The sequence below is a fragment of the Ursus arctos genome, unplaced genomic scaffold (assembly GCF_023065955.2).
Source record: "Ursus arctos isolate Adak ecotype North America unplaced genomic scaffold, UrsArc2.0 scaffold_2, whole genome shotgun sequence".
Classification (NCBI taxonomy): Eukaryota; Metazoa; Chordata; class Mammalia; order Carnivora; family Ursidae; genus Ursus; species Ursus arctos.
In genome coordinates, this window is record NW_026622874.1 from 77,182,663 (window position 1) to 77,210,354 (window position 27,692).

General features: G+C 44.6%; 1 protein-coding gene across 3 annotated transcripts; it reads left to right on the forward strand.

Annotated features, from left to right (window-relative positions):
- Nucleotides 1-28: 28 nt before the first annotated feature.
- On the forward strand, nucleotides 29-27,584 carry BFAR (bifunctional apoptosis regulator). 3 transcript variants are annotated; one of them, XM_057315175.1, is made up of 9 exons: nucleotides 70-289; nucleotides 7,764-7,807; nucleotides 12,606-12,940; nucleotides 14,308-14,512; nucleotides 15,628-15,797; nucleotides 17,910-18,054; nucleotides 22,936-23,109; nucleotides 24,596-24,798; nucleotides 26,257-27,584. In XM_057315175.1, the coding sequence occupies exons 3-9, from the start codon at nucleotides 12,678-12,680 to the stop codon at nucleotides 26,447-26,449; spliced, it is 1,353 nt and encodes a 450-aa protein (XP_057171158.1). In that variant the 5' UTR covers nucleotides 70-289; nucleotides 7,764-7,807; nucleotides 12,606-12,677; the 3' UTR covers nucleotides 26,450-27,584. The 3 variants fall into 3 exon arrangements, with proteins under 3 accessions (XP_026376075.1, XP_057171158.1, XP_026376077.1); XM_026520290.4 differs by lacking the exon at nucleotides 7,764-7,807 and having other exon boundaries at nucleotides 29-289; XM_026520292.4 differs by lacking the exons at nucleotides 70-289; nucleotides 7,764-7,807 and adding an exon at nucleotides 556-1,370.
- The last annotated feature ends 108 nt before the right edge of the window (nucleotides 27,585-27,692 follow it).

The following is a 27,692-nucleotide window of genomic DNA, read 5'->3' on the forward strand; positions in this document are numbered from 1 at the left end:
GCTAGGGCCCTGGGTCTGTCCCTGAAGAGTAAAGGGCGGGGACCTGAGGTGGCACGCATGCGCCAAAGACCTCGGCCGGGAAGTCGCCGCTCTAGGCAGCAGGGAGGTCGCGGGGTTGAGAGGGTTGGGAGAAGAGTGCGGTTTCTCCTCTATGGTCGCGGGCCCGGGGCACGCTTCTCCGCAGTCAGTCCTAGGCTATTTCCGGAAGTGAAGTGGCCGCCTTCTCCACAGCTTCCGCGGGGGTCCGGGAGGCGGCCGGCGGCCGAGTGGGCCCGGAGGGAGCCGAGTGGTAAGCCCCAGAGTGGCGGGGGAGGAAATGGGGGGTGGGGCCCGGGCTCGATTTCGGGGCGGCGTGTGGAGAACGGCTGTGGGGGACCGGTCAAAGAAGCTGCGCGGGGCTCCTCACCCAGGCCCGGGTCCTGAGCAGCCGCGGTCCCGGCCACGGGGCGCGGACCCCTGGGTGGCCAACTTCCCCCGTCCCTTCCCGAGAGCCCCACGTCGGCACGGCGGGTAGCTGGGCCTCGTCTGCGTCCCCGAGGGCGTCAGTGTCAGAGCCAGCCGCTCCAGGACCTCCCTGGGGCAGGAGGGAGGGGGTATCGCTTCCAGGCACCTTGGAGGGGGGACGAAGGGACGCTCGCCCCGCAGGAGCCCCAGGCAGGAGCCCCTGCCGCAGCCTGTGGCTGCGCGTCCCGAAATCAGCAGGCTCCTGATAGACTGAGCCTCGAGTCTGATTGGCGAGGCAGTTCCTGCCCCAAAGCTAAACGATTGCTCCGGTTATAAAATAGGGTAACGGACGAGCACAAAAGGGACAGTGAAACCCCAGAAGTCGCACTGGGGTTGGTCGAGAACCCAGCCCTTGTGATTCCGTGCTCACGGCTCCTAATGGGAACTTGTGCAAAAGGGAGTTTTCTTTAAAAGAAAAAAGAAAAAAGGGTAGATGAGAATCAGGTTGTGTCCAACTGAGGCTCTTGGGCGGGGCAGGAGGAGGCCCTGTCAGTGCCCAGGGCGGCTACCCCCCAACTTTGGTGGAGAAGAGAAAGAGCCCAGACGCTGTCATGCCCTCAGCTGTCGCTGTTGGGTCCTCCCCGCTAAAGCCCATTGGTCGGTCCTTTGGGGGGTGGTCTCGATGTCACCCTCGGAAAAGCCAATAGGAGGAAGCTTTACTCTCTTCTCTGGGCACACCCCAGAGCCGGCGCTGAGTGCACGTGCCCAGTTAGGTGGTTTGGTTTGTTCTTGTCAGGGCTGTTTTGTAAACAGCCGGTCTGGGTCGCCTGAAGTGTTCTGCGTTTCGCTGCCTGTCTCCACAAACGTGTTGGAAAATTGTCTGCTCTAGTGCTCGGCGCTGACGCTACTAACATAGCTGGCACTCTGTAAGTGCAACTATTAATAAGTCTAATTATTCAGTAGACTCTTTGAGGACCTATGGATAGAGTTTGTCGTTTAAACCTCCTTCAAAGTAGATATTATTATCTTGAACTTATGAATGGGAAATAAGAGGCTCGGGGAGAATAAATGTGACCTGTTTGGAACCCACATCTCTCTTTTCCTAAGCACATACTGTTTTAAGTATACAAGCCTCTCCAGGAAAAATTACAGTCTGGGAGATGAAGAAACACACAAATAAATGTTATATTAATGCACAGAGGCAGGAAAGATTAATTTGGGTGTGAGGAGAGTTAGTCATTAAAGACTTTCAAGTGACAGGAGATTTGGATCTTGTCAGTTGAACACTTTTGACCCAGTCGTGATGTGGAGCTGCATTACAGATGACAGGAACAGTGTGATATGGAAAAATGCCCAAGAGCAGAAATTAAGAGATGGGGCAAAAGTGTCCTCTGTGACTAGATGAGTAGTAGGATATAATCATCGTAATAGTAATAGCTAACATTTATGTTGCACTTATGTGCTGGTTACTATTCTAAGTGCAGTGCGTATCATTTAATCCTATCAACACCCGTATCAGTCATGTAGTATTAATATCCCCATTTTATGGATGAGGAAACTGAGGCACAGAAATTAAGTGACTTGCCTGAGGTCACACTATGAATTGGTGGAGCTGGAATTTGAAATCAGTCGTTCTGCCTCCAAACTTTGTGCTCTTATTAAAAAGTTGCGTTGGGGCTCCTGGCTGGCTCAGTCCATACAGCATGGGACTTTTGATCTCAGGGTCATGAATTCAAGCCCCACCATTGGGGTGTAGCCTACTTTAGGGGGGGAAAAAGTTGTGTTGCTTTGTTAGCAGGCCATAAAGATTCTTAAATGACAGGCTTACAACTATGAGCTTTAATTTCTTATGGTCAAGAAGGTTTTGAGCAAAGGAAATGTTTGATTAGAATTTTGCTCCGGGAGGATGATTCAGGCATTGGACAGAGGAGGGATTGGAGAGAAGAGGAAATGAGATTGGAAGTGTTAAACTTTATTTTGCTCACACCTTACCCATACCTTGTTTGAAACGTATATTTAGGTTTATACATTTGTTTATTAGTATGTAACAGCTCTCTAGTCCCCAAACTTCCGTGTGCATAAGAATCTCCTAAGATACTTGTTTAAAATATACGTGCCTGGGCCTCTCCCTCAGATACCCTTATTCAGATTCACCAAACTTCCAGGTGATTCTTTCGGATGTTCTAAAGAAATTACTACCATAGGGGGTCAGATACATGTTGATTTGATTTTCATCAACAAATATCCAGAACCCATCTTTGTGCCAGCTACTTCAGGAAGGATGATAGAATTCTGTGGCTTGATACCTGATCTCAAGCAGCTCAAGATTTGATTGGAGAGGGAAAGACTACTCAAACTGATAATTGAAGTATGCTTACTAACCAGTTTTTTATCACAAGTTATTGGACATCTACCGCATTGAACACAGGACAGGTCGTTAAGTATATGCCACGTAACAGAAACGAAAGCGGACAGTCTCACAGAGAGCCAGGACACCTGTCTAGTGTGTTCTTCTCTTGCCCAGCACCACTCAGGAGCAGTAAATCATGCGGCCTCGGAGTTCAGGCAGCAAGTTAACCTCCTGTGAGCTAGTTAGCTACCTTTGCCCTAGTAATTTCTGACTCCTTCCAAAAAGAAAATCTGTCTATTTGGACAAGAGTTGATATGGTAAGAGCCTGGAAATGTTTCCCTTGTATTAATGAAAGCCCATTTTTGCCACCTACAAGAAATGCACATAATATTCTCTTTTTATTGCCGTTTTGACCCTTGCCTTGCTTACATTTGGGCACATTTCTTTTTACTTCATAGTCACTAGATGTGGACAGTCACTCTTTGGACATTTAAAATGTCTGTAGTATTCTACCAGTGTTTATAGTGGTGTCCCCAGAAGTAGACATGTGGTGCCAAAAATAGGCGCCCCTGTTTCTTTTTCCTTTTTTTTTTTTAAGTTTGTTTATTTATTTAAGCAATCTCTACACCCAACGTGGGGCTGGACCTCATGACCCTGAGATCAAGAGTTACATGCTCTGGGGCGCCTGAGTGGCTCAGTCGTTAAGTGTCTGCCTTTGGCTTAGGTCATGATCCCAAGCGTTCTGGAATCAGCCGCATGGGGCTCCCTGCTCAGCAGGAAGCCTGCTTCTCCCTCTCCCACTCCCCCTGCCTGTGTTCCCTCTCTCGCTGCCTCTCTCTGTCAAATAAATAAATAAAATCTTTAAAAAAAAAAAAAAAAAGAGTTACATACTCTTCCAACTGAGCCAGCCAGGAGCCCCCTCACCCCTATTTCTTTTGTGACTGTTTCTGCTTATTTATCTCATGGAACCCCACGCTCACCCTAACAGCCACAAGCTGGAGTTCATGTTCCAAAACACAGTGTTGTCATATCCCAGTTATTTCCTCCAGTTTGGACTTCTCAACTTCATAGTAGCAGCATAAAGGAGCAAATTAGTCCTTTGAACCATTAGCTATTACTGATTACCTCGCTGAAATAATGTGAGGTCAGGCTTTAACTCAGACCATGATTCAATACCTGGTTCTGCCCTATATTAATGAGGCCTCCCATTTTCTCATCTGTAAAATGGAGATGAGAATAATAATTATCTCATAGGATTACCTTTCACATTATAAGGACTCAGTAAATATTAGCAATTGTCATTATTCTTTGTTGTCATGTAATATATAATAAAAAGAAATAAATAGCCTAATTAAAGGCCCATATAAAGCCAAAATGTTTGTATTCTTATTTTTTAAAGATTTTATTTATTTATTTGAGAGAGAGAGAGACAGCCAGCGAGAGAGGGAACACAAGCAGGGGGAGTGGGAGAGGAAGAAGCAGGCTCCCAGCAGAGGAGCCTGATGTGGGGCTCGATCCCATAACGCCGGGATCATGCCCTGAGCCGAAGGCAGACGCCCAATGACTGAGCCACCCAGGCACCCCAAAATGTTTGTATTCTTGCAGCGAAACATGTTTGCTAAGGAGTGATTGAGATCATATTTTCAGGCTGGAATTCCAATAAATTAGCCCTCCAAAGGATTAGTCCTAAAACAGTAGGTATGTACTATCGTCACAATTAACGTTTTGTGTATATAACTGTAATTATGTATCTCTGAACAAAGCATTTTGAAGATTATGACTTCTAAAGAGTTAACAATCATTACACAAAGTCTTTATAAGGTAAGGAATACAAATTGTCCACTTAAACTCAGAATTAATGCATTATTCTTTGATAAACTCAATGCAGATTACTGTCTTAATTGCCTTTGGGGCGACTAAGGAATCGAACAGGTGACAGCAGTGCTACCACCTCCTTCTAGAGAGTAGCCCTCTAGATGAATCCACAGATGAGTTCTTGACCAAGTCAAACAATTTTCCTTCCACGGGAGCAGTAGCCAAGTTCCCTGCAGGTTCTTTAATCACCCAGAATAATAGGGAGATTGTATGTATCCCAGCCCTTTTTCTTCCTTCATAGATTTTTCAAATAACTATAGCATGTCAGTTAGGTATTTCTTTGGGGAAACAAAAGGTTAGAGCGATAGAGATCTTGGAATTGCCCAATTCATCAGACTGTGATCAGTGTTTCCTATCAGTTGTGCCAACAGACCAAACCCATGAGCATTTTAGAAAAGGCCAACTAGGGGCGCCTGAGTGGCTCAGCCGTTAAGCAACTGCCTTCGGCTCAGGGCGTGATCCCAGAGTCCTGGGATCGAGCCCCACATCAGGCTTCTCTGCTGGGAGCCTGCTTCTTCCTCTCCCACTCCCCCTGCTTGTGTTGCCTCTCTCGCTGGCTGTCTCTCTCTCTGTCAAATAAATAAATAAAATCTTAAAAAAAAAAAAGGCCAACTATACAGTTTGTTCGTGTCATATTTTACATATTCATATTTTCTAAAGCTTTATGCCATTTCTTGATGCTGAAATTTTAGAGATGATATTTTCCTCAGGAAGTAATATCTTTCCAGGTGCTTTAAAAGTTACATTGCTGAGATGTCAGAACAAGTTGTTGATTATATGGCATGAGCATAAGAACAACTTTCGAGATTCCTCACTTACACGGTTTGGGAGTGTCACACATCTGGACGTGGAAGAAGAGACCACATTTACTGAACACTTCCAGTGTGCTGGTGCTTACATGTATCTCCTTAGTGCTCATGACAGCTCTGTGAGGTCTGCTGTGGTGACCCCATTCCTTACATATGCTAATGGGAGACTTAGAGAGAATGACTAATTTTCCCACAGTCTCATGGCTCCTAGTGAAGCTGGGACTCAGAACCTGTCTTCTGATTTTAGAACCGAGGTGTAGACATCATTGTTACATGGTGCCAATAAACGTTAGCTATTATCAGAAAAAAAAAAATTACACTGTTTCTCAGAACCAGGAAGTAAATAACTCCAAAATATTAAAGCAGGTGTCTTAAAGGCCTGTCCTAAATATTTGATACATAGAAGAGCCCACAAACTCTCACTTCATTCATTTTGACCCCGATCTCTGGGAATATGAGGAGAATAAAGCCAACTTAGCGTTTTTAGACTTGCCCTCAGATTCAGCCAGAGCCTTTCGCATGTGGAATCTACTGAACGGGGGTATCTGGCCTCTGAGTGTAAAACAGAATAGAAGCAGTCATTTAGAAAACTTTGTGGAAGACCTCAGAGGCACTTTCTCAGCAGTGATGGTAAGAAACCTGCCTGCACGTCAGGAAACAGGAAAACTGTAAGCTGATCGAACTCCTGAAGCTTGCTAGCCTAAGACCAGTTAACCTAGAAACCTCATACGCTCATCAGGAGACTCTAAAGGCATCAGCTCTGGGAGAGGTCATGAAAACACATATTCACCCAGATATGCCCAAGGTCAGGCAGGAAACAGAAATGAGGAAAACAGGTGGGTGAGGACTAGCGAACCAGAGCGGACCTGCCCTATCTGAAGGGTGCAGCTGCTGAGTTTCTCAGCTCCAGCTGGTTCTTGTCGCTCCATATGACATCCCAGTCTTGTCAGGTCTTCTGACGTTTTTCAACAGAAGCCAGGAGTCTGGATTTTTATGTGAAATCAGATTTTTTTTATCCCCGGCACTAAATTCAAGAGAAGGGAGAGAGGAGGAAGAAAGAGAGGGTCAGGGAGAGAGGGAGAAAGAGCAGCACCATGTGAAAGCCTATCCAAAGGCCACATGTCACCAAAGTGGAGTGGTGGCTCCCTGTGTGGAGACTTCCAGGACAGAGAGTGTGGAAGCTCCTGGCAGTAATACCGCATCACCTTGGAAACGCTCACCTGGCTTCATTATAACCACTCTAGGAAGCAGGGGGCTGTAGAACATTTAAGAAGTCTTTATCCTGGGGGCACCTGGGTGGCTCAGTTGGTTATGTGTCCAACTCGATTTCAGCTCAGGTCGTGATCTCAGGGTTGTGAGATTAAGCCCTGCTTCAGGCTCTGCGCTCAGCAGAGAACCTGCTTGAGAGGCTCTCCCTCTCCCTCTCCTGCTTGTACTCTCTTCCTCTCTCCCTCCCTCCCTCCTTCTCTCTCTCTCTCTCTCTCTCTCTCTCTCTCTCTAAAATAATAAATCTTTAATGGAGCGCCTAGATGGCTCAGTCGGTTAAGTGTCTGCCTTCAATTCAGGTCATGATCTCAGGGTCCTGGGATCGAGCCCCACATCAGGCTCCCTGCTAAGTGGAGAGTCTGCTTCTCCCTCTCCCTCTGCTCGTGCTCTGTCTCTCTCAAATAAATAAATAGATAAAATCTTTTAAAAAAATATGTCTTTATCCTGGGGCTTCTGGGTGGCTCAGTCAGTTAAACCTCTGACTCTTGGTTTCGGCTCAGGTCATGATCTCAGGATCATGAGATGGAGCCCTGAGTGGGGCTTCAACACTCAGCAGGGAGTCTGCTTGGGATTCTCTCCATTTCCCTCTCCCTGCCTCTCTGTTGCTTTCCACTGCATGAGTGTGCACGCTCTCGCTTGCTCTCTCTCTCTCACAAATAAATAAAATCTCTAAAAATGAAAAAAATAAAATAAAAATTCTTTATCCTGGTGGATAAACAGTAGTTTTTAACTTTATTTGGGTCTTGATCCTCTTTGAGAACCTAATAAAAACTGTAGATTTCCTTCAGGCAAGTGCTCACGTTATACAGTCTTATGCACAAACACAAGCCTGGCATGTAATCTCAGAGCATGCGCAGACCTCTTGACGTGCCTCTGCAGACATCAGTTGAAGACCCCAATTTGTATCCAGAAACCACAGCTCTTCAGAGTGACGCAGTCCCCAGAGGTTTGCTGTATTCTTCACTTCTGTGGTGTTCATCTTGTCATTTTAAACTTGTCTCTGTTTGCGGTTTTTGCAGACTTTTCCAAACTCCGGCATTCTTAGCCCTCAGTTTTGAACTAGGTAATTAACACTTGTCATTTCATGTGATGCTTAAACGAAAGTGTATCCCTGTGAAGATGGCACAGGGGGTAGAGAATGGAATGAATCTCCTCCCCTAGTCCTCTCTGGAGCCTTGGAGACAGGGAAAGAAGACAGTAGGCCACAGGGACATTCTAATGCTTACTTGTGAAGGAACTCGGAAAGAGCCAGCAAAATCCTCTCACAGCTCCTGCTGTGGGCCAAGTTTATAGAGAACATCTATAAACATCCTCAAGAACACTGGCTTTCTCAAAGAGGCCTTTAATCATTGCCAGTGCAGGAGGGTGTGTTGACCCACAGCTTGGAACTTCAGTGTCTGAGCTACATTTTATCACTTAAGAGGTACCTTCTTCCTCTGAAAGCGCTGCTTTCCCTCATGGAAATAACCCAAAAGCAGACAGACAGAAATAGCAAAAGATAACCGACTTTGGTTTAGATGTGTATTCTTTCTATGTTAGCTTTCACACTTTGAATTTAGGGTAACCTGAAACGAGCAGCGTTCCTAAGATGTAATCAAAGTCTATGCAGTTTCTAGTTTGTTAAAGACAATTTTAAGGCAAAGTTAGTGGCCACTTCAGCTTTTCATTGTAGATGCAATACGTGGTTTGTTTCCTGTCATGAGAAATAAACTTTAAGAGATGGTAAGGTAAGGAACAGCTTTTACCTTCTAGTTTTCAAAGGCTAATTGGTGAGGGGCACCTGGGTGGCTCAGTCGGTTAAGTGTCTGCCTTTGGCTCGGGTCATGATCTCGAAGTCCTGGAATCAATCCCTATGTCGGGCTTCTTGCTCAGCGGAGAGTCTGCTTCTCCCTCTCCCTCTGCTCCTGGCCCCCCGCTCATGCTCGTACTGTCTCTCTCCCTCTCTCAGATAAATAAAATCTTTTAAAAAAATAAATAAAAGGCTAATTGGTAAGAAATGAATTTCAATACATATTGTCATTTCTCTGCAAATGACTCTGAAATGCATACACTTGGCCTCATTCTTAACTCCCAACTACAGTTTTGTATCTCTAGCTGCTCATTGGACATTTCTACCTGGAAGTCTTATCATCACCTCAAACTTAAGTTTTCTGAAGTTCCACTTCTTTCTAAGGTTGGCCCCATGTGCTCACAGTAACCCATTTCCACCGCAAGTACCTTTCTTCTTCTCTGGCTCTGACACCGAGGCAGCATCTTTGATCATTCTTTCTCTCTAGTCACTGGAGCCCATAAATTATTTTCTTAATGTCTCTCAGATACATTGATCCCTTTCTTCATCACCTTTCATTCCTCTGCTGTTTTCGTTTTTTTGTCGCCTTCGTCCCAGAAGTGATCTACATTTTACTTCTTTTTTTTTTTTAAGATTTTATTTATTTATTCGACAGAGATAGAGACAGTCAGCGAGAGAGGGAACACAAGCAGGGGGAGTGGGAGAGAAAAAAGCAGGCTCATAGTGGAAGAGCCTGATGTGGGGCTCGATCCCGTAACGCCGGGATCACACCCTGAGCCGAAGGCAGACGCTTAACTGCTGTGCCACCCAGGTGCCCCTACATTTTACTTCTAAGTCTTCCTAGTCTGGCCCTCCTTCCTGAGGGCATTTATCATCCTCAAGCGCAGCTTTGCTGATCTGATTGCCCCTGAAACCTTTATGAGTTCCCATTGGCCCACCTGTCATTAACTAGGCACACAAGACCGCCGTATCAGACCTGTAGCTCTGGGTCACTCGCTGATCCCCATGAAAACGCTGACCGCAGTGCCCAAGTCAGGCCCCTCTTTTCTGACTCTCTGCCCAGCCCTCACTGGAAACCTCGGGGTCTTTCCTCTGACACCAAATCCAGATGAGATCCTAAATATACCTAAAGGGCCTCCCCAATGCCCAGCTCATAGGACATGCTCAATAAATAGCAATGGTTCAGGGCACCAGGGTGGCTCAGTGGATTAGGCATCTGCCTTTGGCTCAGATCATGATCCCAGGGTCCTGGGATGGAGCCTCAGGTGGGGCTTCCTGCTCAGCAGGGAGACTGCTTATCCCTCTCCTCTTCCCCTCCCCGCTGGTGCACAAGCGCTCTTTCTCCTTCTCAAATAAATAAATAAAATGTTTAAATAATAATAAGCAAATAAATAAATAGCAGTGGTTCAATTAATATTTCTTAGGATAATGCTCTCCCCATGGCAGTTGTTTAATCAGCATTAGCCAGATAAGGGAATTACTTTATCAAAATGATTCCTTTTTCTTAAAACCTGTATAAGATCTCCCTTAGCAATTTGAAGAGACTGCCCAAAGGAAAGCACTTAGGATTTTTTTTAATGCTCCTAAACATACAAATAATAAACAAATATGATTGATTATCAGAAATGATGTAGTTTTCATTAAGAAAATATTTATTTGAGCTCTTCCAGAAAAAACAATTGTTTGTTTTTCTAAAATTTTATTTTTAAGTAACCTCTACACCCAGCGTGGGGCTCCAACTCACAACCCCGAGATCATGAGTCGCCTGCTCCATTGACTGAGCCAGCCAGGCACCCCAAAAAGAACAATTTAGGCCTCTACAGAAGGTTGCTCCCCTCTGTTGTGAATAACTATATTAATTTAATTATTATGTTTTAAAATTTTATATCTGATATTTAATCTTTTAACTTTATATTTATCTTTGCCTAATTATCTTTTTAGTACTGATGAGGAAATCTCTATTCCACTTTAACGCTGAGTTCAAAATTCAGTTGTGTTTATTCTTTGAGTTGAAAATCCCCTGCTGGTATTGAGCCAAAAGGAATATAATGTTTTTGCTTTTTTTTACAATTTCATATATATTTTTACAATTATTATAACATTATACATTTTCATTAAGAACAACCTGATAAATACAGAAAACCAAAACCAAAAGAATCACAGCCCTCCCCCTACCCAACATACTCACACCCACTACAAATACTTCATTGTATTTTCTATTAGTCTTTGCTTATAGATTTGCTTTTTTTTTTTTTAAGATTTTATTTATTTATTTATTTATTTATTTATTTATTTATTTAGGCAGGGGCGGGAAGTAGAGGAGGGAAAGGGAGAGGGAAAGAATCTTAAGCAGACTCTGCCCTGAGCACCAGCTGTCACTGGGTTCAGTCTCACGACCTGAGATCACAACCTGAGCAGAAACCAAGAGTCAGTTGCTCAACCGACTGAGCTACCTAGGTGCCCCCAGATTTGCTTTCAATATAATGCTCTATGTAAGTAGGTAAGTGCTCTGTGTAAAAGGTGATGCAATCCCAGGCCCCCGGTGGCTCAGTCAGTTGAGCATCAGGCTCTGGGTTTCAGCTCAGGTCATGATCTCAGGGTCTTTTGATCCAGCACCATATCAGGCTTCCTTAGTAGGGAATCTGCTGGGGTTTCTCTCTCTTTCTCTTTCTGTCTCAAATACATCATCATCATCATCATCATCATCATAATAAAAGGTGATACAATTCTCATGACTGTATTTGAAAAGGAGGTAGACTGCTACCGTATATGGTTTACTTGCCACATACCAGACTCTCTACGAGGCACTTCATTGCATTCTCTTGTTTAATTCTTACACCTTCCCAGTGAGGGTAAATGCTTTTACCACCCCCACTGCCTCAGTGAGGAAGCTGAGTCTCCAAAACATCCAGTCCCCACAGCTAGCGAGTGGCAGAGATAGAGTAAGACCCCGGGCAGCCCAGCCCTGGAGCCTGTTTCTCAACCACTGTAACCGGAACGTGTAAAAACTTGAGCCCTGTCTGCATGACCACTGTGGGTGATGAAGAGTGGGTGACTTCCTTTGTCTTCACAATAGCGAGGTGAAGACACCCTGACCCGCCAGCGCTTCCACTGTGGTAATGCCAGGGATAGTGTGAATCATCATTTCTTTAGCCCCTGTTTACACCATATACCATCCTTGGCACTTTACTTTCAATGTCTCTCATCGTCTCAAGAAGCCTTGAAGGTTTCTGTTAACCACCATTACACAATCGAGAACACAGGGCTCATAGAGCTCAAGTAACTTATGCGTAGTCACGGAGCATGATCGAAGAGCTAGGATTCTGACTCCATTGTGTTCTGCACCATACTGTCTCTCCATAAAGCAATCTCCTAAAACCCAGATAGGAACAAGAAAAGTATGGTCCTTTGCCGTTTGCTTATTAGCAACATTAGCATGTTTCTGTGGCACCAAATTGGCCAAATCCAGAGGGCATGACATGTGTTTGGATCGATTTGGGGGAAAGGGTATATTGAGCCCCAGTGGAGTTGATCTGGCACAAGGCACCTCAGAAAACAAGGTTTCACTCACTTTTTGGTACTATTCCTATGGGAGCCTCTGCAATCATATGTTTATGAAATAAATAATTACCTAACGAGAAGGCAGATTTGTTTGGATAAAAAAGGCATTATTTACATGAACTACATCTGTTACTACCAACTTCAGACATTTTACTGGCCCAAAACGCTGTTTTGTTTTGTTTTGTTTTTTAAAATCATATACACGAAAAGACTTGAGAAATTGAATTGGGAAAACTGAGGCCAGAGGAATTACATTAGTGAAAGAGAAGGATCTAGAATTCTCCACCGCCCCCAAGTCCATCAAGCTTTCCACTACATTGTTTTGCTTCACCTAATTTTCAGAAGTATGACAGAGCAGGAAGAAATTCAGCGAGGTTTATTTGGTTTAGGGACTGTGAATTTTTAGACATTAAATTGGTCACATTTAAAAGTCGGCTTTAATAGAATGGCAGTAATCTCAAACACCTGCTAAACTATTTGTCCGAGTTCTGTTGTTGTCTTTTTCTTCTAGATTTAATGATGCTTTGCCACAGCTTCATAAGTCTGAAGTTTTCTGTGCCTGTGCATCCCAGAATTTGCTAAGATGGAGGAGTCTCCGCAGAACAATCCGAACACGATGACCCACGAGAAGGGTGACCCTCTCCAGAGCACCAGCCCTCAGATTTCCATTAGTGAATTTTCTTGCCACTGCTGTTACGACATCCTGGTTAACCCCACCACCTTGAACTGTGGGCACAGCTTCTGCCGGCACTGCCTAGCTTTATGGTGGGCCTCTTCAAAGAAAACAGAGTGTCCGGAATGCAGAGAAAAATGGGAAGGTTTCCCCAAAGTCAATATTCTCCTCAGGTAATGCTCAGTCCTTATCGGTAGGCCATACAGCTGGCACAGTGTGCCTGTCTTCATGGGAGCAGCCATGTTTGAGAGGGCCAGAGGCGCAGAGCACCCCCTCCTTCGCCGTGATCATTCTAGATCTGCTGGCGTGTGAGTCAGGGAGCTCAAGGACTGCAGATCCTGACGCCCCTCCTCACAGGTGACCGTGATCTGTTTGTGATTGTTTATCACAAAGGAGAAAAAGAAACTCTGATTATCGGTTATTGCTTATTATCCTTTGTCATATAACACTTCATTGATCCGTATCCACCGAGGACACCCTGGGTCTGATAGAGAAAGTGGTATGACTGCACAATTCTGTGCTGATTTTCTTCATCTTTGACTAAACTCTGTTCCAGTTTTCATATCAATAGAGGTAGTTTCTCAGGCATAGTCTCATAAAACAAATGGCAAGACCTTTCAGATAGTAGGTTCTTTTCTGCTTCTGTCCATAATATTTATAATGTACTTGTGAGGTCTTTGAGGCTAAAATCCTTGCTTTTCTTCTGTTGGCTTCTTGATACCAACAGAGTACCAGAAAGTTCCATGAAAACATTAACCTAATATTCTCTTTCTCGTATGAGATATATTTACAAACACTTTGCTTTCACCTGTCAGCCTGGTTTACCTGAAGGTTGATCTTAAATTGAAAGAAGATTCTCTGATTATGTGTAATTGAAAATAGAGACCAGTAGGAGGACCTAATGGTCTTCCTCTTACTACTCAACTCGACCTGTTTTCTTTTTTATGAATTAATTTTTAATAACATAAGCAATACATAGATACCTTTACTTGTTTATATTCTTTTTTAAAAATTAGAATAATTACTGATAAAGTTAAAAACCCCTTCGACCTCTCCTTCCCCATCTTGCCATCCTTCCTTCCTTCGTTTTTTCCTGAGTCATTTCAGTTATGATTTCCTTCAGATTTTTAAAAATACTTTTATACACATGTGTGCCAATAGGAAATGCAAATATTTCCTCACATCATGGTGTACTATCTGTATGGTTTTACATTTTACTGTTTTCATTCAATGATATGTATGTCTTAAATTTATCTATCTAGATACAAGTGATACCCAGTAAATTCATTTTTAAAACCATGTAGCATTCCACTGTGTGAATAGACCATGTTTTATTTGACTGTGGCTCTAACTCTGGACATGTAAGTTGTTTCTCATTTTTTGCTGTTACCATCAGGGCCATAACCAGCCTTCTTGTCCATTCTTATAAAGTGCTTGTATATTATTAAATATGGATTGTTAGTTTGATTTTAGCCTTTAAACATGATAAGTATATTTAGGCAAACAACTGTCTTGTGATTTTTTTTTCTATTCTCCATAGGGATGCCATTGAAAAATTATTTCCTGATGCCATTAGAATGCGATTTGAAGACATTCAGCAGAATAATGACATAGTCCAGAGCCTTGCAGCCTTTCAGAAATATGGGAATGATCAGATTCCTTTAGCTCCAAACACAGGCCGAGTGAATCCGCAGAGAGGTGGGGGATTCTTTTCCGGAGTGCTCACCGCTTTAACTGGTGTGGCCGTAAGTTTATCACTGTGTTTCTCTGCCCCCTCCCCGCACAGTTTCCCCTGAAGTTAATTCTGTTGAAATTGATGGCATACCTGCATGCGATGATCACCTCATGCATGGAGATCTGCTGGGTTGTGTGATTCTTCGGGGATGCTGCGTACTCAAGTAGTCAACGTCATAGTCAGAGCCCGGTTATTGTTAGCTTTATTCCATTTCATGCTCTTCATAACCTCTGCAATAGCCACCGTTATTACTCTCATTTTATCTGTTTATTTCTTTTTATTATTATTATCGTTATTTTTAACGTAAGCTGGAGGCCTGGCATGGGGCTCGAACTCACAACCCAGAGATCAAGAGTCGCATGCTTTCCTGATTGAACCAGCCAGGCGCCCCTGTTGTTCCCATTTTATTTATTTATTTGTTTGTTTGTTTGTTTATTTATTTATTTATTTATAAAGATTTTATTTATTTGACAGAGAGCCAGTGAGAGAGGGAACACAAGTAGGGGGAGTGGGAGAGGAAGAAGCAGGCTCCCAGCGGAGGAGCCTGACGTGGGGCTCGATCCCAGGAAGCTGGGATCACGTCCTGAGCCGAAGGCAGACACTTAACGACTGAGCTACCCAGGCGCCCCTGTTGTTCCCATTTTAGAGTGAGGAGACCAATGCAGGAAGGTGTTAGAACTGGAATTCAAGACCATGTCTGCCTTGATAGTCCAGCCTCGAGTGTAGTAGCACTTTACAAACATCCCATGGAGAAACTATTTCCTTTTCAGTTCCATGCTACAACAATTTAAAGGTTACACATTTTCCAGCAAAAAAGGCACATGATAAGTCCATTATGTCAGCCAAGATGTTGGGATCAAGGGTGCAGTGCAGCCAGATGCTCCGCGCTGAGTCCTGTTCCTGTCCCTGTTCCCTCATGGCCTCACCCCCAGCAGTGAGAGGAGCCCCCCGAGAGTTCTGCTCCCTGGCTCTCTGGCAGTGGTGTTGCTTTGCTTCCTTGTACTGGAGTGGCCTCCTTCCCTTCATGCTCAGCCTCTTCTCTTCCCTTCCCTGTCCCACGCTCACAGATGGAAAAGCTGGCGTCTCTGACCTTTCTATGTGTTAAGGGCTCTCCCTCTTCCCCAGGTGGTCCTGCTCGTGTATCACTGGAGCAGCAGGGAATCTGAGCACGACCTCCTGGTCCACAAGGCTGTGGCCAAGTGGACAGCAGAAGAAGTTGTCCTCTGGCTGGAGCAGCTGGGCCCTTGGGCCTCTCTCTACAGAGACAGGTTTTTAGCGGAAAGAGTAAATGGAAGGTGAGAAGCAAGATCTTCTGACATTTTTTTAAGCTGCTTTATTGAGATATAATCCACATACTCTTAGGATTCAGCTATTTAAAGTGTACAACCCATGGTGTTCATCATATTCACAGATGTGTGTAGCCATCATCCCCATCTAGTTTTAGAACATTTTCATCACCCCAAGAAGAAAGCTCTTACCCTTTTGCCATCGGTCCTCATAAGCCCCTCCCTCATCTGCCGGCAACCACCGTTCTTGCCGTCTTGCCTATTTAGACTATGTCGTGTAAATGGAAGCAGACAATATTCGTGACCTTTGGGGTCTGGCAGAATACTTTCAAGGTTCATCCAAGTTGTCGCAGGTGTGGGTGCCTCATGTATTTTTATGGCTGAGTAATATTCCAGTTTGTGGCTAAACCACATTTTATGTAGCCATCCTTCCATTGATGGACATTTGGGTTGCCTCCGTCCAGGGGCTGTTACGAACAGTGCCGCCGTGATCCTCGGTATACGGGTTTTTGCGCAGACCTGCATTTTCAGTACTCTCTTGGAGTGGGATTGCTGGGTCATAAAGTAACTCCTTATGTTTAGCTTTTTGAGGAGCTGCCGAACTGTTTTTCCAAAGCAGCTGAATCATTTTATGTTATTGACATTTTGTGTGTTGCTTGATGATAAAAGAAGCTGGTATTTACTAGTTATTTAAAAATAATACTGTAGAACTATAGGGTATTGGAAGTGAAATACCCTCATAATTCTACTCTTCAGGGAAAACCACCATGGTCATCTTTCTGGAATTCTTTCCAGATTTTTTTTCCATGTTCATACAGAGATACACATAAATGTATATTATTTATTTGATTAAACTGAAAATACAATTATACTAACCAGACCTGTTTATATATGTGTATGTATATATGCACATATGTGTATATACCGGAGTCTATTTCATCTCTACCAGAACAAATCTGGGTTGTTTCCTCTTTCCTGTTCCAGGCAATTCCACACAGTGTTGTAGCAAATGCCCTGGTATGAGGAACTCCCGAATCAAATTACCAGGCTCAGGGGAGGCCTGCTTCTGCCCATCAGCGTATCCCCTTCCTCCCTTCCAGAGCACTGTCCATCCTTATTGGAGTCTTTCCTTCCCCGGAGGGACTGTGGAGGGATAGTACTTAGTACACCATGCAGTGCCGAGAGCAGCCACAATCCGCTTGTCCCGGACGGCCGTCCATTCACTGCCCCCTGGAAGTGGGCTTTCAGTGCTTGACCCTCCTTTGGGAAAGCCAAATGCTCCCACTCGAATCGTCTGTTTATTGTAGGAATTAGCATCTCTCCCAAATTGTGGTTAAAAAAAATTTTTTTTTCTCTACCTACCTAATACATCTTTGCATAATTGCCTTCCTTCCAGAAGACAGATTCCTAGAACTGGAGTTTTTGGGTCAAAGGTCATAAACCTTTACGACTTTGATAAATTTCCAAATTCCCCACGTAAGGACATCAGCCTCCATCCCTCCACCAGCGGTTGTGTGCCTGTCGGGCTCTCGGCTGCTCCTGCATCAGGGTGTTTTTAACAATGAATGATTGTTGAGGTGGAGTCATGTTTTCTGATGAAAGGGATCAGATGAGGGATCTGCAATCATTTTTCTTAAATTACTACCCCCAAACAGCTATTCTTAAAATCATAACGTTTTATTGGATTTCTTTCCAATTTTATGTATATATATATGTGTATATATAAATACACATATATATATACACATATATATACACACACACACACACACACACATATATATATATACACATTTTGAAAAATAGAGCAATATGTGAGAGGCTGTGCCTTGGCTGAGCCACTTTATTCCTCCAAGCCATTTTTTAGCCACAGAATGGCCATCATGCCACCTACTGGGCAGAATTGTTAAATGGATCAGTGATGACTCATGAAAGTGTTTCAGAGAGTCACTAGGCATTTAGTGGTTTGCTGTTACTACTGCTATGTCGTATACTAAGTATCTTACCTTACTCAAGCCTAACGTGTTTGTGCTGACAGGAAGCAAGCCTGACTGTGGAGAGTTTGCCTCCAGTATATAATCTCAAAAGAAATCTCCTCCTGCTGCTCCCCCTCCCCGACAGGTTGCTTTTAACCCTGACAGAGGAAGAATTTTCAAGGGCTCCATATACCATAGAAAACAGCAGCCACAGAAGAGCCATCCTTCTGGAACTGGAGCGTGTCAAAGCCCTAGGTGTGAAGCCCCCCCAAAATCTCTGGGAATATAAGGTGAACTCTTCATTTTTTTTAAGTTAAGAAAAGTATAGAGAATAGCCTCTCTGTCATCTGCCTGCCCACAGCTGAGGAAAACATCACAGACACCACTGAAGCCCCCAGCTCCCCACCCTCTCTAGAGGTACCATGTGCCTGCTGCAGAGCTGGGGCTCTTTATCGGGCGTGTTTCCCTACTTGTATCGGGGTGTGCGGATGCAGGCACTAGGAGCGCTGTTGCATGGGTCCGTAACCTCCACGGTAGGGGCACATGTCCTTCTGCAAGTAGCTTTTACCTCTCTGGCTCCAGTTCACTAATTTTCTCTTTCGAGCACATGCTGGTTGAGGCCTTGTTCTGTCAGTGAACCCTGGGATTCTTTCCAGTTTTGCTACTAGAAACAGTGCTGCCGTGGAAATTCTTTGGACGCTCTTATGCTTGATGGTATATACTGAGGAACGGGATTGCTAGCTCACAGGCGATACACAGCTCCAACTTTATGAGTTGAAGATAAATTATTCTTCACCGTGACTGCACCACAGATAAGATTTAGCAAATGCTGTACTGTGAAACCAATAGTTTTTATTATAAGGTATCTGGAATATATACCAACTTAGATCCTAAAAAAGACAGCTTGGAGAAAAATAATTACAAATGACCCATAAGTCCATGGGGAAAAACGCTCACTCATAATTAAAGAAGTGCAAAACGAAGTAAGCAGATGGCATCATTTTCTCCTCTCTGGTCTTGTCAAGGATAAGAGCATCCTAATCGGAGGAAAGACACACTCACATGTTCTTTGGATCCTAAACATGGTGCAGGCTCCGTGGAGAGCAGTCTATCAATAACTATTAAAATTTAAACTGCCCCAACCCTGTGACCTGCAATTTCCCTTCCTTGGGCTCAAAGTACAGGCAGCCTGGTCTGGGGATCAAGGGCAGGGCGGCTGCGGTCCTTGACCTGCTCCTCCAGGGCCCCGTGTGCCCATCTCCTCCTTGATAAGTGACTTCATAGAGTCACGGTGAGAACTGAGCTTTGAGTCCCCAAACGTCATTCAGTGAGATGCTCCCAGCAGCATCGTTGGTAATAGCAGCACGTGGAAAACAAGCAAAGTGCCCATCATGAGGACAGGTTCAGTAAAGAGGGTGCACCTGTACATATAACCATTACAGAAGAAGGTAGGAGGTGGTGACTTGGTGTGCCAGTAAGGAAGGATGCCCAAAGTTGTCCTGTTAACTGCAAATAAAGAAAAGCACATTGGGAAAAAGATGCATTTGTATGTATCTGTATGTTTGCATATGCATGGAATATTTGTGGAAGGGTACACAAACTGTTAATGTTTTCATCTAGGGATTGAGACTTGGACAGAAGGGAGAATTTTGTCAATACATTTTTGTGCCATTTGGAAAACATTGTGTTGACTATGTACACATATTATTTTAAAACTAAAAAAAACACTCGTTTCAGAATTTTTGGAGACTGGGCATGAAGGTCCTTAGGTAGAAGGTTTGTTGTTTTTTGGGTTATTGCTAACCCTCTATTTGAAATACTTGAAAGTAATCTTAAGATTAACCAGAACAAACAGGAACCAGTTCTGAACCCAGGCGGAATCTTATCAGTTGGCTCCTTCAGGTCTTCTAAACTGCCAGCCCCTCCTCAAGCATGGCCATTTGACAATTCACGAATTAGCTGAAAGGTCCAAACGTGTGTGATAAGATTCTTCCAGCCCTAGTGTCCGGGTGCAATTCCTATTCTCATTAGACATGAAAGAAACAGCCGCCCGCTGAAGTGCTATCATCATAACCACTCCACCAGGTGGTGGCTTTTCTTCCTCTTCTGATAGGAAGCAGCCAAGCGCTCACACCGGTTCAGTACTCCCACTGACACCAGCCCCACAAGTAGGTAACCTGCTCATCTCCCTTTCTCGTACTAACCATGATGTGGCTGGCCATATTCAGACTTTCTTTCTGGGACCAGTGCTCCTTTAGATATTGCATATTCAACAAGAACAGTATTGGCCCCAAGGTGATTGATTGGTGGGGGGTAAAGAATAAAAAAAGTCTTAGTTTGTGATTTGTGTCCCCCTCCAAAAGACCACAGTACATAAACAGATGTGTAGTATATCTGTGGTATTCCCATTTCATGGGGAGGCAGGATTATGAGGGAAAAAATGTTTTTCAAAGGCTCCTTAAAGGGGGATAATAAAAAAAAAAAAACAGTTTAGGAAACATTTTTGAATGATGAATTACTCCCATGTCTATTTCCCACCTACGTTAGGATGCAGAGGTATTTACTTTGGAAAATTTCAAACATGAAAGCAGGGTAACAGTACAGAACTGCTAAGTACCCTTACCAGCTACAGCAACTTATGGTCATGTTTATTTCAGGGATCCCCCCACCTACTCCCATGCCTGACTGTTTTGAAAATCTAAGATACCTTTTTTTTCATAAGTAAATATTTCATTGTGAATCTCTAAAAAGTAAAGACTCTTTTTTTAAAAACAAAACTAGGGAGTGCCTGGGTGGCTCAGTGGGTTAAGCATCTGCCTTACCTCAGGTCATGATCCCAGAGTCCTGGGATCAAGCCCCATGTCTGGGGCCCCCAGCTCAGCGGGGAGCCTGCTTCTCCCTCTTCCTCTGCCCCTCCCCCCAACTTGGTCTCTCTCAAATAAATAAATAAAATCTTTTTTAAAAAATTTAAAAACAAAACTAAATTCCCTGATACCAAATAACTTGTCAGTATTCAAATGTGCTACATCTTTTTTTCTTTCAGTTCATTTGTTCCAAACAAGGTCTACCTGTGGTTATTGTGTCTCTCAAGTCTCTTGTAGTGTGTGGATTCTCCCTCCCTCTTTTTTGTTACCCTGCATTTATTTGTTAATGAAACCAGATAGTTTTGCCTGTAGTTTTCCCACATCTTGAATTTGGCTGATTGTCTCTCTGTGGTGTCACCTGACAGGTTCTGCTGTCTCCTGCATATCCCATAATCCAGTAGTTAAATCTAGAAGCTTGGATTGGTTTAGGTGTTTGACAAGACTACTTCATAGGTGGTGGTGTTTTCTTCCATCAAGAGGGTCATGATATCTAATTGTTTCTTTCTGACGATAGCAGCCACCATGATCATTGATTCTTTACTTGCAAAATGGTGATACTATAATTCTCTCATTTCTTCATTTTTTTTAATAGAGCACAAGGTGGGGGGGGCAGAGGGAGAGAGAGGGAGAATAGCAAGCAGACTCCCCACTGAGCATGGAGCCCAATGTGGGGCTCGAGATCATGACTTGAGCTGAAACCCAGGCGTCCCTCAGTCCGTTTCTTAACTTCCACATATAAGTGAAATCTTACAGTATTTGTCTTTCTCTGACTTAGTTCATTTAGCATAATACCCTCTAGCTCCATCCATGTCACTGCAAATGGCAAGCTTTCATTCTTTTTTTATGGCTGAATATTATCCCATTGTGTATGTGTGTGTGTGTGTGTGTGTGTGTGTGTATGTATACCACATCTCCTTTATTTATTCATTAGTTTGATAAATTTTGACATACAGCACACACCTATGAAACCACCATCATAATCAAGCTAGTGAACATATCCATCACTCCCCAGATCTGCCTCCTGCCCCTTTGTTGAGCCCTGCTCCCCCCCTTTCCATTCAAATAAGTGTATAGTGCTTACGGACTTGTCCAACTTACGTTTCTCTAAAAACTAATGATACTGAGGATTGTTTATATGCTTATTTGCCATCCTTAATTATATCTTCTTTGGTGAAGTAGCCATTCATACCTTTTGCCCATTTTATTTGATGCTTAGTAGTGTCAAGGTAAACTGAATCACTTGGAAATTACTTTTATAATCAGGAAAAATATAAATACACATTCTTCATAGCAAAATTTACCACAGTGATAAAAATAAATCGCCCACAGTCCCACCTGAAAGTCAGACATGGTTTATGCTGCATTTTCTCTATTTTCTTCCAGACGGTTTTCTGTGCAGAATTTAAGTGGTCTTTTTGTTTGTGTGTTCATTCCACAAACACATCTGCCGTGAGCCAGGTGCTCCTCTAGGAGCAGATGCGAAGGAGGCCTGGCCTCTATGAGGCCAACAGTGGAGAGATCAAATTGCTACATGTCTTTGAATCTTGTTTCACCTAACAGTGTAACATGGGCATTACCCAAAACTGCACACATTCACTTTTCAGTAGCTGTACAAACTCTGTGCTAAAACATCTACTGTAACTTCATTATTTACATCGCAGATTTCACTTTCTCTGTTACGCACAATGCAGCACTAAACATTTTGTGCATAGAGCCTTCTGTATTTGTGATGACTTTTATTTTAAGTGGTGCACACTCATACACTGGTTAAATTAAACTTTTTTTTTTTTGAGAGAGAGAGCATGCATGTGAGCGGGGTTGGGGGGTGCAGAGAGGGAGAGAGAAAATCTTAAGCAGGCTCCACGCCCAGCATGGAGCCCGACACAGGGCTTGATCTCACTACCCTGAGATCATGACCGGAGCTGAAACCAAGAGTCAGATGCTTAACCGACCAAGCCACCCAGGTGCCCCTAAATTAAACATTTTTAAGACTCTTTGATACAGTTTACAAAATTGTTTTCCGAAAAGGTTGGGTTTTACTAGCCACTAGGCATGCATAGGAGTATGCATCTCGGCTCCACACAAGCCCTCCTGACAAAGCAATGGAGAAAGAGTGGGTCTTTATTAAATGTAGCCCAACATATTGATCACTTGGACTCTTCTTGCCATTCATTCATTCATTCATTGTTTGTGCAAACCACCCACGAAAGGCTGATGGCGAAGGGCGTGAGACTGTGGAAGGAGCACAGGTGGGGAGCTGGCCGCCATGATTGTAACTCAGCCCCATACCCGCCTTGTCCCGCGCAGGCTGTGAACCCAGGCAGGTCGCTGTTCCTGCTGTATGCCCTCAAGAGCTCTCCGAGACTCGGTCTGCTGTACCTCTACTTATTTGACTACACGGACACCTTCCTACCCTTCATCCACACCATCTGCCCTCTGCAAGAAGACACTTCCGGGGAGGACATCATCACAAGGCTTCTGGTAGGTCTGCACAGGGCCTTGAATGGAATTATTCTGCTACTCCTCGGTGTGGTCTGGAATTGGAGATGGGACTGTAGCTGTCATGGAAGAGCCAACAGCACCCAGCCTTAAGACGAAACCCTATAAGAGCACATAAAGCAGCCCCTCCCCACTTCCAGAAGCTGGTTTTGTTTCCTGCATCACACACAGCAAGAGGGGCTACCCTCTGGACTTGAAATATTTAGGGGGGAGAAAAACAGCATTGCTTTTCTAAAAGAAGATAGCCTAGGTCTAGGTTGCCCGAAGGTTAGATCTGCGAGCCTTCCAGCTTGGTCATCTGTCTGTTAAGAGGATCCCCAAAGGATGATTATTTGTCCCGCCGCAGGGCAGGGTTAGCAGCCCTCCCAGTGGCCTCAGAAAAGTAAGCCTCATCCACCTTACTGATGGGAGTTGTCACATCAGCTGACCACAGGCCCCTGGCAGGGATAGTTACCCACCTTGGCTTTTGTGTCTTCGGTGTGACCCATGGAGTCCTCCAGAATTGTTGGTGGACCGCACTTAGTGATTTCTCTGTGTCTGGTTGGTCAGTCATTTCAGGTAATGTCCTTTGCATTGCTGCTCTGAGGACAGTCTCTCTGATCTGTTTAAATCAAAAGTCACATGGTTATAGGAATTGTTGTATACGATCCATACCCATAACTATTAAAACAGAATTCCTAAATCTCTGAAGACCCTTTTTAAAATACTCCAGTCAGGTGTCTGCCTAACTGACTTGAGCCTTGGATGTAGTTTAAAGCCTGCTGATGAGCCCCTTTGCACGGTGTTTACCTAATTACCAAGTTCCCTGCTCTTACCTGCCCTTGCTGGACTGGGAGCACAGAGACCTCCCTACCTTTCCATTTTAACAAGCCCCAACAACCCCTGTCCGCTCATCAGGCTCACTTTCTTCTTGTAATATTTAGTATCTGCCCCATTGTACACAGTCCTGCTGAGCTCCCGTAAGCCTTCTGGATGCCTCCATGAGTTGTTTAAATGCTCTGGTTAATTATTTGTTAATATCTGTAGTTAGAGCTTTTTATCTTCCCCAGAATTACTTTTTCAAGGTGTATGTTTAATTTTTCCCATGATCTGTTATCATTCCAATGTGGCTAAGATGTCAAACTTAGAAAATTGAGTCACCCATGCAGTGAGCAAGAAATTTAAAAACTGGTCTAATTTCAGTTCACTGCAACCTCATTATTTATAACTCATGCTTAGATTTTTACTTCTGAGTTTCCACCATTACATAAGAAGCATCTCTATTCAACTTCTTTGGTAACATTTATCCAGTGTGATATTAGTTATATTATAAGGTGAGCTGATGGATGGGAATTTCATGTTATGTTGTTGGATGTGTGGGTATTTTAATAAATGTAAAGTTCACCGTGAGGACCACAATATTTTCTGTAAAAGTCAATCCTCACAATTTTTTGCATCCTCTTGTGCTTATTTTTCTGTTACTCTAAAGGATCTTCGAGACCCCACATGGAAACAGTGGAGAGAATTCCTTGTCAAGTACTCCTTCCTTCCGTACCAGCTGATTGCTGAATTTGCTTGGGACTGGCTGGAGGTCCATTACTGGACGTCACGGTTTCTCATTGTCAACGCCATGTTACTCTCGGTTCTGGAATTATTCTCCTTTTGGAGGATCTGGTCAAGAAGTGAGCTGAAGTAAGTGTGTTTTTACATTGGAGATGGCTGGAACAGCAGACACTGAGAAGGACTTACTAAGTGGTGGAAGGTTCCTTTCTGAAGTAGTAGGTAAATGTGAAAACACGTTAGAAACACTGCTTGAGCAGCGAATAGGAAACCGTCCTCATGTTTGGGGGCGGGGAAGTTTTCTTGGTGCTCACTGTTCAAGAGTTTCTCCATGTATCATCCGTACTTCTTGGGGTGGGGGTGTGCATGAAGGATTGTATTAAGGAATATGTAAGTGAGAAGAGGGTGCTTTACGGAAAGGGCACTGTGTAGAGCATAAAGAGATCTGGTGAGGAATCCTGTAGGCATGAGTTCTAATCCTGCTCGGCCACTGATCAGGATGGTAATCACTTCTCTGGATTAATGCGTAAAATAAGAGCATTGGGCTAGCTAGTCACAGTCAGGACTCTTGGTTGCATGTGATAGAAATCAGCCCGAACTGGCTTTCCCAAAAAGAGAAATGCCCCACCAAGGCTTCCTGCACGGCTGGACCCAGAGACCCAGATGCTGTCATGAGGACTGACCCTCTCCCTCTCACAGCCCTGCCCTTTGCTCTGTTGTTTGGCCTCAGGCAGCTCTCTTCACACGGGGCCCATGGTCACTCCAGGCACAGATTTGAACAGCTTAGCAACCCTGGTGGAGGGAACACTTCTTTCCCCACAGCACTTATAGTCTCGGGGCTCCCACTCCTTTGCTCTGGCGCCGCCTGGGGCCCCTGCCCACCCAGACCTATCACACAGTTGTGGGGCATACCCTGCCCCCCAGCCAGAGGCTGCCTTCAGCTCCACCAGGACCATATGGAAAAGAAAAAGGGAAGGAGGCACCAAGAAGGAAAACTCAGACAGTGTTTCCAGAAGAAAGGGGGCGGCTACAGGAGAGGCGGAAGTAACACAGCCCCACACCAGCACCCTTACAGCCTTAAACATCCCATGACTCAGAGAGTTCTTGGCCTTGTCAGTCAGGAACAGCCCTATAATAGTTCCAAAAACCTGACAAGAATCTCCTGTTGATTTATTCATGCGCACAGTTCCTTGAGCCCCTCCTCTGCCCCTGGCTCTCTGCTGGGTGCTGCACACGTTTTGGTAAAGAAGACAGTCTGGACTCTGAAGGCCCAGAGCCTCGCAGAGAAAGTATGGATATTAAATCCATACAGGTGCGACCCAGTGACGAAGCAGGCCGGGCTGGGGTGGGGGGTTCCTCACCCCGCGTGGGGACCAGGAACAGGCACCACCTGCAGGCCGCATCCTAGGAGTTGAGGACAGTTGGTCAGGCGGAGGCCCACCTTGGGCAGCAGGGTCAGGAAGCAAGGTCTCTGCAGCACGGATAGCCAGACTCCGCTTGGGAAGAAGGCCCAGGGCCCGAGCACTTTGGCGTCATCATTAGAAAGAGCATCACAATTCCGCCTCTCAGATGCTTCTCTTCTTTTCACAGGACCGTGCCTCAGAGGATGTGGAGCCATTTCTGGAAAGTATCAACACAGGGGCTTTTCGTGGCCATGTTCTGGCCCCTCATTCCTCAGTTTGTGTGCAACTGTTTATTTTACTGGGCCCTGTACTTCAACCCAATTATTAACATTGATCTCGTGGTCAAGGAAGTCCGACGGCTGGAAACCCAAGTGTTGTGACTGGCACTGCCCAGGCCCTGAGGGGCTCTTCCAGCCTCCTTGACATCGGAGCATTGATGCTTGGTGGGGGGAGAGGGGGAGCAGACTTCCTATTTCTACACCTCGTGAACAAGGTGCTGCTTTGTCTGTCAGAGACTACAACCAGGTCCTCTCTCCCTCTGCCCGTGGCCTCATGGCAGCAGGGACTGACAGCCCAGAGCTCGGCCGACACAGCAACAGCACCTCGCAGCCAGCCTCCCTCCTCACAGGGACTGAGGAGGCCCGGTCCACCACGGCTGTCAAGGACCCGGGTCCCCAGAGGATGCAGTAGGGTGGCGGCAGAAGGCTGCCACGTCAGCAGTCCCGCTGGACAAAGGCTCCCGGCGCGAGTTGCAGCCTGAGGCTGAGCCCGACACCCGGCTTGTTGGGGCCATGCCTGTCCTCTACGGCAAATTTAGGAAAACCGGGAGAAGATTTCATCATAGGCATAGACAGTTGCACATAAAAAATACAGAGAAGCCCAAATCTGATAGACGATTCTGTATTATTAAAGAGTTGCTAGAAGGTTTGTCAGTTAAGCATCTAAAAGGATTCCGTTTGAGACTAGACTGGTGGTCAGACTGTCGTCAGGTTTTCCACCTATAGTCATATAATCGCAGCAAGTTTGGATCCCTGACCAGGGGTTGAGTAGGATGTCAGGCAATAATGGAGCGTAATTCACATCGGGCTGAGCTGCCTCAGTGCTACTTAAAATGATTGTTGCGGGCTTGGGTGGTTTTGTTTTCAGGAATTTAATATCCAGGATAATCTTTTTGTTCAAGGAAACATTTTGTATGTTGACCTCGCACTGTATAATATTACTGTCCTGTTCTAATGTATAAAACAGCAAGTATGATTACACCAAGTGCTGTAATTGTAAATATGAATGAAATGAAGCAGGGCCTTTTCTTTGCTTCCAGTGTAAAGGTAGCGGTGAGAACATGAGCCGTCGGAAGATCGGCCCCGCAGAGGTAAGCTGGCGTCCACAGTGTTGTTTTGTGACTCCGTGAACCCTTCATTAATCCTCTGGACCTTTGAAGATTTCCCTCAAGCTTTGCATCCAAAAGTTTGAAGAAATCACTTGAAAGCAAAAATAAAGATTTTTGTATAGATAAAAGTGCTATATAGAGAAAGAAAAGAGTTGCTTAGAAAACGTGAAGAAAATCTGCATTGCCCCATACAGCCTGCTAGTCACACTGAAGTCCCCCAGCCTGATGTGAGCATG